Source organism: Crocuta crocuta, unplaced genomic scaffold (assembly GCF_008692635.1).
Source record: "Crocuta crocuta isolate KB4526 unplaced genomic scaffold, BGI_CrCroc_1.0 scaffold367, whole genome shotgun sequence".
In the NCBI taxonomy this organism is placed as follows: Eukaryota; Metazoa; Chordata; class Mammalia; order Carnivora; family Hyaenidae; genus Crocuta; species Crocuta crocuta.
Window position 1 is genome coordinate 4,500,256 of NW_027527936.1, and position 15,916 is coordinate 4,516,171.

The 15,916-nt window shown below is 44.5% G+C and overlaps 1 protein-coding gene across 5 annotated transcripts in view; it reads left to right on the forward strand.

The window, feature by feature from the left end:
* ARMH1 (armadillo like helical domain containing 1) overlaps nucleotides 1–15,916 on the forward strand; it is a 48,868-nt gene that overhangs the window by 10,754 nt on the left and 22,198 nt on the right. For 4 of the 5 annotated variants that reach the window (XR_013332105.1, XR_013332106.1, XM_077752072.1 and 1 more), the window contains exons 2-6: nucleotides 3,836–3,970; nucleotides 4,975–5,202; nucleotides 10,743–10,811; nucleotides 11,733–11,899; nucleotides 12,996–13,192. Coding sequence is in view for 3 of the 5 variants with exons in the window: in XM_077752072.1 (XP_077608198.1) it covers nucleotides 4,997–5,202; nucleotides 10,743–10,811; nucleotides 11,733–11,899; nucleotides 12,996–13,192 (639 nt within the window). In the remaining 2 variants the exon portion in view is untranslated. Of the gene's footprint in view, nucleotides 1–3,835; nucleotides 3,971–4,974; nucleotides 5,203–10,742; nucleotides 10,812–11,732; nucleotides 11,900–12,995; nucleotides 13,193–15,916 lie in introns of those variants that run through there. The other variant, XM_077752075.1, reaches the window with a different exon arrangement.

Here is a 15,916-nt window from a genome sequence, read left to right on the forward strand (position 1 = left end):
GAGTGGGTGGGGGGGGGGGGGGGGGGGGGGGGGGGGGGGCGGTGCACCTGGGTGGCTCAGTCGGTTAAGGTTAAGTGTCCTACTCTTGATTTCAGCTCACGGCATGATCTCACGGTTCGAGCCCTGCCTTGGGCTCTACACAGACACCATGGAGCCTATTTGGGATCCTCTCTCTATATATTTCTCTGCCCCTCCCCACTTGCTTGCTCTCTCAAAAATAAAAATAAACTTTCAAAATATATATATATATATCTTGGGTGATGAGGTGATGAGGAGATATAGATAGATAGATAGATAGATAGATGGATAGATAGATATATTGGTGGTGAGCCAGTTACTGAAGTAGGACAACACAGGGGAAGGAGCAGGTGTGAGGGCTTGGCGAGCTCAGCTAGGGACTTAGGATTTGAAGAGTGTTTAGGATTTGAAGAGTGTGTGAGACATACTGATGAGGACGTCCACTGGTCACTTAGATACAGGCATCTGAACCTCAGGAGGGAGGCCCAGGCTGACAGCAGGGTTTGGGAGACCTAAAGCCTGCAGATGTAGTATGAAGTGATGGGGTAGAGGAGGCCAGCCGGGAGATTACAGAGCATGAGAAGACAACTGAGAACAGAGCAGAGCAGCACCGGAGCCTGAGGAGGATCCAGTGAGGGGTTGAACCAGGGGAGAGTGAGGTCAGGAAAGAAATGTTGAAAAGGGAGTCACCCACAATCCATCCGAGGTCAAGCAAGATGAGACAGCAAGTTAGCCACCGAATTTGACAACAAGAGGTTATTGGTGACATTTTGGAACACAAGGGAGAACTGAATCAGTGCCTTTGGTTTAACGGAGAGAAGGTGACTCTGGAGTTATACACAAACCTGAGTGCAGTTTCCATTTCCACCCCTGTTTAGCGGTGAGGCCTTCGATAAATGAGCAAACCTTTCTTAACTTTAGTTTTTTTAATCTGAAAACTAGAGATAATAATAAGTACTTCCTCAGGATCTTAAGAGGATTAAAACAATGTCCATAAAATATATGTGACTAGCTCTTATAGACACTAAAAAACATTAGTTTCTTCTCCCCAGCATCATTCCATCTCTCCTCCCTTCACCATGAAAGACGCATAATGTTTCCCCTTATATTTGATAGTCAAGAAGAAGCTAAGACACAGAATTTATCCCAGCAGCTCTCTCCTGAAAGTGGCACATTTTTCTCCTTTCCCCACTGTTTTCTTCTTTTTAATTCTTTTTAAAATTGTACTTATTGGCTATTTGGTTTCTGTTTGTTTGTTTGTTTGTTTTGTAATCTTCATCAAGTCCTATTTTGAAGGAAAGCTGAGATAAAAATAAATAAGTGGCTGGAGGCTCTTGATTCAACTGCCATCCTGTACCTCCCCTTCCTCTCCACACCTCCCTAACATAACACTAAACAAATACAGGGAATGAAAGCTTGACAAATATTTGGAACCTAGAAAGCAGGTAGGGGGATGTTATCTGGCTTGAAACATCCTAAGAAATCACAAAGTAAGTGCCAGCAGGGGGAGATTACCGACAAGAAGCAAGTCAGTTCACATAGTTTAACCTCCAAAAAGCTTAGTGCCTTGGAGGCACAAATTAGCACAGGCCAGGCACCAGGTGTGGGGCTAAACATAGGGGAACTGGCTGAACTCTGTATGCAGAGCTCTTTGCCCCCTCACCAGAGCTCCTTTCTCAAAAGCCACATGGCCACTCTAAACCCTCTTGCTGCATAAGGAGGAAAGAAATTGGAGGCCCCCATACTCAAGAGACCTCAGGCATAGTTTGAAGAGCAGGGATGAGATACAGGGCGGAAAACTGAGTAATAGAGGGAAAGCCTCCACCCTGCATTGGGGCAGCCCAAGTCCTTCACATGATCCCAGGCATCTAGCACCCTCCACCCTCTCACCACCAGGCCGTAAAGTAGGAAAGTCCTGAAAACCCCTGGGAGAGGTAAAATACCCTCCACTGACATTTATGTGTTCTTCAATGAAAAGACTGGTTATTGACTGATAAAGAAATTTCCCAAATCCGAAGGACCATAGCACCCGATCAAAAAGAGCCCACCAAGGGCCTAGAATACTAAGTGAAAAACACCACCTGCACCAACGCATATCATCATACAATTTCAGAGAAGTATTTAAAAGCATCAAGAATGAAAAAGCAACCTACCGGCAATGGCACATAAATCAGAATGACATCAGACTTCTCAACAGCAACAAGGGAGGCTCAATCCAAGAGAAGTTTATTTCTAACATGGAATTATATACCCAACCAATCTAACACGAGATCAGTATACTTTCAGACTTTCAAGGACACATGCACAAAGTGATTTTCATTTCTTAGGAAACTACTGAAGAATATACTTCGACAAAACAAGAGAGCAAACCACAAAGGAGAAAGCGGTAGATCCAGGAAATGGAATAGTCAACAGAGATAACTGGCAAAAAGGAAAACCTAGGACAACATTTGTGTGCCAAGCTTAGCAAGCAACCAGTCTAACTGAAGCAGAAAGAGATCTGTGGGAAAGAAGTTGCCAGAGAAGGGGCACCTGGGTGGCTCAGTCAGTTGAGCGTCCACCTTCAGCTCATGTCATGAGTTTGAGCCCCACAGTGCAGAGCCTGCTTTTCTGCCCCCTTCTCTCTGCCCCTTCCTGCTCTCATTCTCTCTCTCTCAAAAGTAAATAAACATTTAAGAAGAAGTCACCGAGGAAAAGATGGAACTGATCCGTTAAGGATTGAACATTTGGAAAAATTGCCATGTGTTTGGAACATTTGAAATAGCCCTAGGTATTCAGAAATCTAAGCAATTAAAGAAAAAGAAACAATTGTTAACTCCAGGTAAAACCAACTTGTAAGGGAAAGAAAATGTAATCGTAGTTTACGGCTTGAGTGGACAGTGTTTATTGAACTGATCAATAATGCAAACACTATTGATTTAACTATAAATTGTGGAAAACTACATTGTGAGGATAAGGGGAGAAGAAAAAAATGGAAGTTAGCATGGTATGAGAAAGCTAATTCCTCAACTGTCAGAGTAAGAAATAAATACTGCCCAAAATGGATAAATTAAGTGAGGGTGATGTAGGAGTTTGCTGGGGCTGCCACCACAAAGCACAAGAGGCTGGGTGGCTTAAACAATGGATATTGATTATCTCACAGTCTGGCGGTTCTGATCAAGGTGTCTGAGATCAAGGGGTTGCAGGACAGGTTTCTCCTGAGGCCTCTCTCCTTGGCTCCCCGTCTGACTCCAAATCTCATGTTCTTCCACTGTCACAAGATCTGATGCTCCTCGGGGGCCCTAGCGGTGCCATATTCATCCCTGCATCTCCCTCAGCACCTCACACAGCGCCACGGTGATGGGCCTGCCCCTCATACTCACTGATGGACAGCTGTATCGCTGTGACCTTTAAAGCTTTCATTCGTTGGTTTTCCTTTCCTGTTAAGGAAAGGGTAAGAGAGGGAAGGTCCAAGGAAACCTCAGGAGCCAAAGTGGGGAGAGCCCAGCTGGAAGTGTCCCATCCTCCCTGGCCTAGAATTGCTGGGTGCACCTCTGATGGCACTTTAAGTTTTAATCCTCAAGAGAGTCCACCCACGGCAACAGGGAGCAGCAGAGTGGGCACAGGGTGCTTTCCTGCCTCTTAAACCTAACGGTGGTGTTTCAACTCCTCTTTCCTGGGATCCAGAACAGCCATTCACCCCCATTTTCTTGAAGCCTGTTTGGCTGTTGAAGGTGGCCATGGCCTCTGAAAGTTATTCCCAAACTTAGGGCTATAATGTCATTCACAGTGATTGATTCCTGATCCTATGAGGGATTTTGGTCATTTTTGTGTTTAGGTTGATCCACAGTTACTTACCCAGCTGTTAAAGCTGACAGGATTTCGTGGCTGTCTCCATCCCTGAGGCTACGTGGACGCCCTTCCCAGGCGTGTATCCAGTGTCCTCTGGGGAGCAGTGGAGGTTGGTGTGTAGGTATGTCTGTCTCAGTGTGCCTCAGATTATTGCTTCCTAATAAAATTCTGATAGCTGGGCCCCATCAATATCTCAAATACATGTGAGGAAACGTTAATTTAGAATCAATTTTAGGATGTTTCAGACTGTAAAGTCCTTTTAACTAGATCTCTGGCGAAGATGTAGAAGCACTTTATGGGACTGTAAATTTCATGTTGAACAGTCTTCGTGAAATACACATCTCCCCAACACACAAGCTGTTCTCTCCATATCAATCATGGCCCCTGCAAGTAATGTTTCACAAATATTCTGTAAATCACAGAAAACCCCATGATAATGTGAAATATGACTTTCACTTGTCTGTTAGACAAAAGAATCACACATGCCTCTCTCCCATCAGCACTAACATTTGTTATGGATAATAACACTTTCAATCACAACTATTTTTGGAAAACGGGTTGATTTTAAACCTTCCCTCCCCCACTGAAAACACTCTCCCAAGGACACAGACTCCTACAAACCACAGCCCATTAATCCAACTATGGAATGGGAACTTTTTATTCTTACTAACTTTTTTTAAAGTTGTTTTTAAAAGAGTTAGTATAAAAGCCCAAGGCACAAGGTTAAGGAGCATTTTTCCTTGGCCAGTTGGTATGAGAAGGGCCAGGACTCTAAAGACCCCAAATCTCTGACCCTGTGTGAAATGAGGGGTGAAAGAGACCCAGGTTTTTAGCAAACCTTATCGCAGCTGTCATCAGCAGAGGATCCAAGGAGCTAAAATCTTAGCTCCTAAATGTGAAGCAGGTGTTTGCCACCTTGCTATTCTTCATGCCAGATCCTGCCTGTTCAAGTAGGAGGTGACCTATTCTAGGGGTGTATTTTGAATGTTTCAACATCCATGTGGGTGGCAGAGACTCCCCCTGCCTCCAGCCGATTGCTGGAAAAGCAAAACCCTTAGAGTAGCCCACGGGACATGCATGGTTCTAACTATTTTGGAAACCTGTCTGTTTTCCCTCCCTCTGTAGCCAACTTCAGGACTGACTGACCATGACTTCTATAAAGGAGCAGGCAGCCATCAGCCGACTCTTGAGTTTTCTACAGGACTGGGACAATGCTGGCAAAGTTGCAAGGAATCACATCCTCAACACTTTCATCAAGACCAACCAAGGCAAGACCGCCCCTGAGCTGGAACAGGAGTTTTCCCAGGGAGCCAGCTTGTTCCTGGTACGCCTGACCTCCTGGCTTAGACTCATGTATCCTTTGCTGAACAGAAATAAACTGGGCAATCTTCAAAGGAGAAAAGGAACAAAGATTATTGAGGGAGCTCTTCTCTTGAGTGTAAGATTTTAGATTAGGACATCTGGTGATCAAGGTAGTGTCCCCAAAGTCAAGAACTCTCTCCCTTCCTGTCTTCCCAACCTACAAATATGTCCTCATTCTCACCCCTAACCTCTTCCACTCCCATCAAGTTTGCCATGGGTATTCCTTCTATCTGGCGTAGTCCTCTCTCTGTCCTCAGGAACCTTATTCTTTTTCTCTGGTGGCCTTCATGTTGGCCTCCCTACCAGCTTTTTCATCGGCATATGCTCGAATCCCTTCTACCTCAAAACATTAAATTAAATCCTCATCTCAAGCCAACATTCTACCTAGTTCCTGCCCTTCATGGTGAAGCTTCTTAAAAATGTTATTGACTTTCCCTGTGTATACTTCCTCACCTCCCTTTTCTCCCCCGCCCACTGCAGTCTGACTTCTGTCCCCTTCACTGATGCAGGTCTTGCCAAGGTCACCAATGTTCTAATTGCAAAACCCAGTGACTACATCCTCAGTCATTATACATGACCTCTCAGTGGCATTTGTCAATCAACCATTACCACTTCTCAAAACACTCTTCTCAAAACTAATATAATGTTATATGTCGATTATACTTCAAGAAGAAAAAGAAGGAAAGAAAAGAAAAGAAAGAAGGAAGGGAGGAAAGAAAGGAAAGAAAAAGAAAGAAGGAAGGGAGGAAAGAAAAGAAGAAGAAGGAAGGAAAGAAAGAAAGAAAGAAAGAAAGAAAGAAAGAAAGAAAGAAAGAAAGGAAGAGAAGGAAAGAAAGAAAGAACATATAGATCATCACAAAAACAAACAAAAAAACCACATACTCTTTCCTTGGTTTCCATGATACCAATTCTCTCAGTTTTCTCCTTTGTTTCTCTCTGTTCCAAATTTTCTTCAGCTATCCCTGAAATGTGGATGTTTGTTGGGACTCCATCCACATCCCTCTTCTCTGCTCACTCGTAGATTCTCCCTGAGTGACCTAACTCATCGTTGTGATGCCAACCCCACTACCGTTTAAGGGCTCTCAGTTCCAGCCCACATTTCTTTCTGGAACCTGAGTTCTATACCTATTAATCCAATTACCATCTCCATTTCTATTCCACAGAGTGATTCTCATGTTTATGGCTTGGGAAACTGAGCGAATGGGGTGCCATCATGTGGGAAGAGAGTCCAAGAAAACGAGGGAGTTGCAGTAGATGAGTCTGCTTTGGGACATGTTGCATTTGAGACACCTTGCTCAGGAGCCTCAGAGACAGATCAGGGTTGAAGACAGATTTGATAGTTTGAGTTAGGGATGTGCTTGTGGATATTCCTGCTGGGTGCTCACAGCATTCCATAGATCATCTCAGATCCTTTTATTATATATTTTTCTCCTTGCCTGAACCCTTCCCTCTTCTCTAAACCTCCTCTTCATTTGACTAATTCCTACTCCAATGCTCAGATCTCAATCTAAACATCCCTTCCTCAGAAACCCCTTTTCTGAGCCCCCGGCTAGCCTAGGCACGTGTCTAGCCTGTTACGTATGCAGGTCATGGCACTCCCTCTGTCTTCATTGCCACAACAGTGTATTGTTCATACCTGCTCAGTATGTCTCCTCCCCACTGGATAGTAGGCTCTATGAGAGCAGGAACCACATCTGTTCTCATCTCTACAGCCCTAACATCCAGGACCGTGCCTGGCACATAAGGGGTACTTACTACATGTTTATTGAATAAAGGAATGAGTGAACCAGAGTCTGCAGCTGGGCAGAACTACAGGCTTAAGTAATCACAGCTCTCTTCTTCTTACAGTTAAGTCATTGATAAAATTACTAATCAGACTCAGGCCTAGAACAAGCCAAGGGGAATACCACTGAGTATGTCTCCAGGTTGACCCCAGTGTCCACAGACATTAGTGTGCATGAAAGAGGTTTAAAATGCAGATTGCCAGTCTGCCTCCCCGCCCCCACCCCACTGTTCTGATTTAGTAGATTGAGGGAGGCTCCCGGGCCTCTTTGTTTCTCACAAGCACCCTTCGGTGACTCTGATGTCTGTGATCCAAAGATGATACTTTGAGAAACATCAGCACCTATAATCTGGCTTCAACCTCACAACTTGTGACACTGACCTCACCAAGGTTGTCTGCAACCCCTTTGTCACCAAGTCTAAACTACCTTTTACCCTCCTCATCTCACTTGGCAGCACTTTTCACATGAGAGGGGAAGGGGAGGGAGTCATGGTTGTACAAGCGCAGGGTCAGATCCCATCTTCATTTAAAACTTTAATATTTTAGGGGCGCCTGGGTAGCTTAGTCAGTTAAGCATCCGACTTTCGCTTAGGTCATGATCTTGTGGTTCGTGGGTTCGAGCCCCGCGTCGGGCTCTGTGCTGACTGCCAGCTCAGAGCCTGGAGCCTGTTTCAGAGTCTGTGACTCCCTCTCTCTCTGACCCTTCCCTGCTCACGCTGTCTCTCTCTCTCTCCTAGAAATAAATAAAAAGATATTAAAAAAAAACAAAAAAACAAAAACAAAAAACTTTAATATTTTATTCATCATGGATTTTTTGTATTAATTTTTATTTTTTAATAGTACATTGGAATATTATTTGATTACTGAGTTGTTTGATGTCCTCTGAAATTTCCTAGTCAAAGCAAGTGCCTCACTCACCTCACCCTAGCCCCCATCCAGCTTGACACACTGCCCCCTTCCTAGGCTCGCCTCTCCTCTACCTTCTCTTTCCTGCACCCACCTCTTAAATGGTAGTGTTCTTTTCTTACTCAGTCACTGCCCTTATTACCCCAGGCATGGTATCATTCTTCCCCATATCCCAAGTGCCAATCAGAATGCCTAACATTTATTAGACGCTCACTCAGCACTTACTGAATGATTCAAAGAACAACACTTTTAATATACAGTTGTGTGTTCAGTGTCTACACCTGAAATTATTCATAATTTCCTAACTTGCTATGACCTTGTCATACAACAGAGAAAACAGACCAACCAAAGTGATGTCATGTTTTGAAACCTTTTTTAATGTTTATTTGTTTTTGAGAGAAAGAGAAAGACAGAGCACGAGTTGGAGAGAGGCAGAGAGAGAGGGAGACACAGAATCCGAAATAGGCTCCAGACTCAGCTGTCAGCACAGAGCCTGACACAGGGCTTGAACTTAGGAACCTTAAGATCATGACCTGAGCCAAAGTCGGATGTCTAACCAAATGAGCCACCCAGGTGCCCCAGTGATGTGTTTTAAATCACTCCTCCTTCCTAGCCCTCTAATTATGGTGGATTTTGAAGGAAAACAAGTCAACATAACATCATTATGTTTTCCAAAACCGACTACCGCCTAATCTTGCAGAAGCCTCAAACCCCTTTTTTAACCTTGAACTTCCAGAATAGAGCAGTAAAACTAAGGATTTATAGGGTTACCTGGGTGGCTAAATTGGTTCAGCCTCTGACTTTAGGTCAGGTCATGATCTTACAGTCTGTGGGTTCGAGCCCGCACCAGGCTCTGTGCTGGCAGCTCAGAGCCTGGAGCCTGCTTTGGATTCTGTGTCTTCCTCTCTCTCTGCCCCTCTCCTGCTCACTCTCTCTCTCAAAAATAAATAAACATTTTAAAAAATTTTAACTAAGGATCTATATATTATAATGACAAAATTATTAGTTACCATTTATTGAGTCTTTTTATGCTCTAGGCACTGAGCTATGTGATGTACAACTATTATCTCCTTTGAGCCTAACACCAAGCCTAATAGGTGATTAACATTATCCAAAAAAGGTTGAGTAATTTACTAGTAAATGACAGAGATAAGGTTTGCAAAGGGTCTATCTGGACCAAGCCCATGTACCATCCACTCTACTTCACTGTCTCCCTCCCCAGTGGCACGGCAGACCCACGGCTCCACCTCCAACACCATCCAAGGAGATAATCCATAAAGCCCTACTCCCTCCATCTGTCTACAGGCAGGGAGGCCTGACAGGAAAACTCAGAGTCTGAGTTAGACTCCTAGGTTCAATCCTAGTTCTATCAGTTACCTTTGGGACTTGGAGAAGTCATTAACCTGGCTGAGATTGCATTCTCATGAAGTACACAGACATGTTAATAGCAGCCCCCACGGGTGTGGTGAGGATTCAATGTGACAATGCAAGCGAAGCAGCACAGTGCCTGGCACACAATAAATGCTTTAGTACTGCTTAGCACCTGCTGATATCGTGACAAACTTCTGAAACTAATTGCTGGAAATAATGGACCAGAAATATGTATAATGAGTGACTATGAAAGCAAGACTAGCCTGGGACAGAGGAAAAGGAGGTGACAAAAGTTGGTGAGCCTAACTGGTAACTCAGGAGAAGAGGGAGAAGGCACTGAGGTAGGAACCTAGGGTCAGGGGGGTGGCACGGGGCATGGAGCTGGGGCCCCTGGGGAGCTGAGTGGAAGACAGTGCAGCAATAGAGACTACCCTGTGGGCTGATAATCCTGGCCCCAGCTGTAGCGACAACAGGCAGGGGAGCCTGGCTCCAGAGCAAATACTGTTTTTGCAGCAAAGAGCCTTTCCTAATGAGCCAATCTGTCTCCACTTCTATTGGCATCCTGGGAACCAGGGTGCAGCAGAGATAATTTGCCTCATGCGCCCTCCCCCCCCCGCCCCCCAACAAAGCACCATTACCTCCAGCCCATTACATTAGCCTTTATCAGTCTTGGAAGCTCTCAGTCATCCTCCATGAGCTGCAATAATTTCAGCTAATTTCTTAAGTGTTCTAAGAGCCTGTGATGTGTTATGAGCCTAGTAATTGTTGACTGGTTCCTTTTCTGTTGTGGGTTGATTTCATACCTTGTATCTGAGCTGACGCGTGCTCTGGGTGCTTTATTACAATGAAGCTTTTTGCAAGGCTCACATTAAAAAATAACATTAAATACTGAGGTTGTTTTAAATCAGAGTTTAATTTTTCCACCATCTCCCATTGCTCTTATTAGGAAGACACGCAATTCTTCATAAAGATAGTGACCTCCGGTATAAGCTTTGAGCAAGTACAAAATTGAGAATTAATGATGAAGCTGATTATTTTTAGAGAAGCCTAAAAATGAGACACAAAGTAATGAACTGTGCTGAGACCCAAGGGTGCAATGGTCATGGCATAGAGAGGCTTGGAAATTTGACAATGCTTTCTCCATGCACCTTATATTCATCAGAGCCTCCTTGCTGTCTATGTCTAGGAGGCCTGTCATAGTCAAGGTTGCTGAACTACCCCAGAAAAGCTTCCTGGGGAACTGTGAACATGCCTGCCATCAATCCCCCCACCCGTGTTTGTTTCCACTTCCCCTTCACCCTAGGGGCCCTTCTCAGTTAAAGGACACAATTCAACTGTCAGTCATCCTGGGCCATAGTTGTAGGCCCAGGAATGGGCCATCATCATCATAGATGATGACTAGGAATCAGACACAGGATCTGGTTCTGTGTGGAAAACCACCCTGAAATTCACTCTTTAACTTGACGTACAGCTATATGACTGGCTCGTGTTTAGATAAGCTTCTAAAGTCAATTGGCATCTTCTTGTCAGCTGTAAGCAGGTGAGTTCTACTCTAGAGAGATTCTGAGGCCTCAGTTGCATATTGGGCTCATGGTGTCCTTGGCATTCACACCACATTCCACCACCTGGGCAGAAACCCAGACTTCCTGCCTGACTAGATCCAATGTCTCAAAAAATGTCATCAGTACTTGGTCCCTCCCTCTCTCTCTTTCTCTATTTGTCAGCTCTGTTCTGAGCGCTATGGTTCTCCGAAGCTCCAGACACGTATCCTAGCTCAGCCCACCCAAAAGAGAGCATATCTTTCCCAGGGATTCCTAAGAAAGTCCCCGGTTTTGGGGAGCCTGGGTGGCTCAGTTGGTTAAGCATCTGACTTCAGCTCAGGTCATGATCTCATGGTTCGTGGGTTCAAGCCCTGTGTCAGGCTCTGTGCTGACAGTCAGCTCAGAGCCTGGAGCCTGTTTCAGATTCTGTGTCTCCCTCTCTCTCTAACCCTCCCCTGCTCACTCACTCTCTCTCTCTCTCAGAAAAAATAAAACATTAAAAAATTTTTTTAAAAAAGTCCCCAGTTTTGAACCTCATTGAACCAACTGAGTTCACGTGACTGGTCACAACTGATTACTGCAGTCAGAATGACAATGTGCCCTGTCACCTGCTCATCCTGCCAAAACCACATGGCCCTTGAGTGGCAGAGGCATGATTCCCCAAGGGTCATGAGGTACCATTTCAAGAAGAAGAGAAACAGATGCTGAAAAACCAAACACAAGAAATGTCCATTGTATTTAACTTTTGCATTTGCTGCTAGAAGGAAGAACTTCCAAATTATTATGTCACTTTGCCCATTGAACCCTTCCTAGATAGAAGGGCAAAGTTTGTGAAGAAAGGCCCTTGAGATCCCGTAGAGAGGTGAGTGCCAAGGAACCTGACAGTTGTCTTATTTCTACTCTTGTATTCCTCTGGACAGTAATCGGTACCTTATAGAATTTCTTGAGGTTGGAGGCATCCTAACACTCTTGGAAATACTTGGGCTGGAGAAGATCAAAGAGGAGGACAAGAAGGAATCCATCAGGCTACTTCAGGTCATTGCGAACTCTGGCAGGAAGTACAAGGAGCTCATTTGTGAAAGCTATGGTGAGTACTGCGTATGACAGGGTGGGTGGCGATTCCATGTCTCCCCAGGGGCCCGGGTGAAATAGTGGCAGCGCCCACACTGCTCTCAAAAAACACATCATGGGATGGTTGCACAGAAGCACTTTGTACGGTGAAGCCAATTAGCCCCTGTCCACATCACCACCAGAAGAGTCAGATTTATGATTTTCTTGATTTGTCGTTTGCTCAAATCTTCCTATGGTGGTTTGGGAAATACTTCTCCATTTTAAATATATCGTCTTTCATGCATCCATTCAACAAAGATTTATTGAGCCATTGCCTAAAATCCTTTGTGAAATTAAGTGAGTTATGAATAACTCTAGAAATAAAAAGGAAATAAAGTCACTGAATATGCATGCTAGGTATATATTTAAATTATTAATTTAATTTAAATAATTTAATTAGTTGATTTTATTAATTTNGTATTTAAATAATTTGATTATTTTAATTAATTTATATATATATATATAAAATACAGTCCTTGTCCTCAAAGAGCTTACAGTATAGTAAGAATGGTAAATAACCCTATAATTTCCGTATGTTCCATCAAGTGCCCTGATCAAGGTGGATAAAGAAGATGCCATCCCCCACACATCCCCTTTTCAAAGTACTTCCCTCGCTGTGCTTTTCCTCATGGTTCTTCTCTATGTCTCCCCATGGCCTCTCTGAGCCTCAGTATATTTAACCATAAAATGGGACTAACACCTCCCTCTTGGTATGGTGATTAAATGAGGCAGCATGTGTCCGAACATTTAGTAAACTGCTGAACGCTGTATGTGTTCATCATCCCATGGCAATCCCAAACATGTGTTTAATTCTGCATTTCGCTTAGCCACTTTAAACTTTAGAACAGATTTTGACAAGCTGACATGCCCTGTGTTGAAACTAAATCCTCTGGTCACGGAGCCTTAAGGCAAACAAGACAGTGAGGCAGTGCAAGAACTGAGCCTTGAGTTTTACTTTGCTTGAATGGGCTTGGTTAACACATCTCAGTCCTCACTCCATATTATGTAATCTCAAGTGAGGCTCTTTCTCATAAATCTCTTCCAATTGGGCATTTCCTCTTTTCTTTGTTCAGGTGTAAGATCCATAGCAGAGTTTTTGGCAAAGTCTAAATCAGAAGAGTCCCAGGAAGAAGTGCAGGTTCTGTTGGATTCATTGGTCCACGGCAATCCCAAGTACCAGAATCAAGTGTACAAAGGTCTAATAGCTTTGCTGTCCTGTGCGTCCCCAAAAGCTCAGCAGCTGTCCCTGCAGACTCTCAGGACTGCACAGGTGAGGCCAGCCACATGCTCCTGTGGTTCCAATTCAACACACTAACCTGAAAATCACCTTCTACAGTTGCACTTCACTCAGGCATGAGAAACATAGCTCAGCCTCCCACTGCACGTCTGCTGTTCAATCAGCGTTACTTTCAGAAGGCCAAGGCAGGGCAAAGAGTTCATGTCTCCCAGCAGAGTGATTTGTCCTGTTTACTTAAGGATCAGAAAGATGTTGGCAGACTTAAAAGTGGTTGAGACAAGCAACAAGGATGTAGAAAAGCTTACAGGAGTCAATTTGGTAGGGAAGGCATCACGGGAGCATTTGTAGACAGCATAGAAGTGAGAGGCCAGATCGCCAGGCCTTGGGAAAGCTGCTTTTCTCTTGCGGGCCCTACCTTCCTCTCAGTGCCCATGAATGTGAGTGGAAACACATTTGGGACATGGTGGCCACATGAAGACACTGTGCTAGTAAGGAAGGAAGAGAGGCTCCAAGATTGGTCTTGAGATAAATTACTAAAAGCTCTTGAAACAGCTCCAGGCTCGGTGGAGGCAGGGAGATAAGAGGTCAAAGGAATGGTAAGGTCTGAACTGTGGCAGTGGGAACAGAGACAACAGGGTCAGACAGACATTTCCAAGGCAGAGTGAGTGGGACGCGGGGCAGTAAAAGAAAAGCAGTCAAAAATGGCATCATCCAAAGAGAGAGAGAGAGGGGCACCTGGGGGGCTCAGTCGGTTAAGCCTCCGACTTTGGCTCAGGTCATGATCTCACAGTTTGTGGGTTCAAGCCACACGTCAGGCTCTGTGCTCACAGGTCAGAACCTGGAGCCTGCAGCCTGCTTCGGATTCTGTGTGTCCCTCTCTCTCTGCTCCTCCCCTACACATGCTGTGTCTCTTTCTCAAAAATAAATAAGCATTAAAAAAATTTTTTTTTTAATTCAAAATGGCATCCAGCTTTGGACTTAGCATCAGGCGGAGTTGTGTGCCAGCCAGAGAGAGCAGGAAAACCTGATCTGATTTGGGAGGAGTTAGGTTGTGACTTGATGAGCCCCAGTGGCTCCCAAGTGCCATCTAAGGAGCAGGCCCAGCCAGCTGCAGAAGATAGAAATAAGTCAAAAAAAAAAAAAAAAGATATAAATAGGTCATTTATGGAAGACATACCAAACCCTGGGGACACCTGGATGGTGCAGTGAGTTGAGCAACCGACCCTTGATCCAACTTAGGTCATGATCTCACGGTTCATGAGTTTGAGCCGCAGGTTGGGCTGGGCGCCAGTGGCAGGGAGCCTGCTTGGGATTCCGTCTCCCCTCCTCTCTGCCCCTCCCCCACTTGTTCTCTCTCTCTCTCTCTCTCTCTCTCTCTCAAAGATAAATAAAATTTGGGGCACCTGAGTAGCTCAGTTGGTTAAGTGTCAACTTTGGCTCAGGTCATGATCTCACAGTTTGTGGGTTCGAGCCCTGCATTGGGCTCTGTGCTGACAGCTCAGAGCCTGGAGGCTGCTTCGGATTCTGTGTCTCCCTGTCTCTCTGCCCCTCCCCTGCTCACACTCTGTTTCTCTCTGTCTCTCAAAAATAAAAAAAATGTTAAAAAAAAATTTTTTTAAATAAACAAATAAAATTTTAATTAAAAAAAAAAAATACCAAGTCCTGGACCTCCCTTTCATAGAATCAGACAGGTTTCAGGCAGCTTTTGGTAATGTTTTTTCTTGTTAAGCTCCCCAAGCAGTTCTGACTCCTAGCTCTCCTAGCATCTGGTAGAGATGCCCACTGGGTCTCATGAGCAGAGAAGTGACAACAAAAACAACAGCAGTGAATAGGATCAGCCAGGTAAAATGACCCAAGTAAGGAGAAGGAACGTTGCCAGCATTTAAGAGATGAGCAGAGGAGGAAGGTCTAACAAAACAGCCAAGTTATCATTATTCTTTCCAGTTTTCATTTTTTAAGTGCCTCCCACCTGCCAGGCACTGTGCCAGGGGCTTACTTCAGTCTTTACAATAGCTTATGGAGGCAGATATTATTATCCCCATTTTAAAGATGATGGAACTGAGACTTGAGGGGTATTCAGTGACTTAATTCAAGGCCACACACTAAGTAAGAGGTATGTACTAAATGGCATTTAAATCCAACTCTCTTGGGGTACCTGGGTCACTCAGTTGGTTGAGCGTCTGGCTCTCGATTTCAGCTCAGGTCATGATCTCATGGTTTGTCGGTTTGGGCCCCACATCAGGCCCCACGTCAGGCTCTGCGGTGACAGCGTGGAGCTTGCTTGAGGTTCTCTCTCTTCCTCTCTCTCTGCCCCTCCCCTACTCATGCGCTCTCTCTCTCTCTCTCTCAAAATGAATAAATAAACATTTTTTAATTAAAAAATAAATTAGGCACTTGGGTGGCTCAGTCAGTTAAGCGTCCAACTTCAGCTCAGGTCATGATCTCACAGTAAGTGAGTTTGAGCCCCATGTCAGGCTCTGTGCTGACAGTTCAGAGCCTGGAGCCTGCTTTGGGTTCTGTGTCTCCCCCTCTCTCTACCCCTCCTCCTCTCATGCTCTGTCTGTCTCCCTCTCTCTCTCAAAAATAAATAAACATTAAAACATTTCTTTAAAAATAAATAAATTCAACTCTAACTCCAGAGTTCTTAGTTTTTCCAGAACTTTTTTTTAATGTTTATTTATTGTAAGAGAGAAAGAGAAAGCATGAGCAGGGGAGGGCAGAGAAAGGGGAGAGAGAGAACCCCAAGCAGGTTCCATG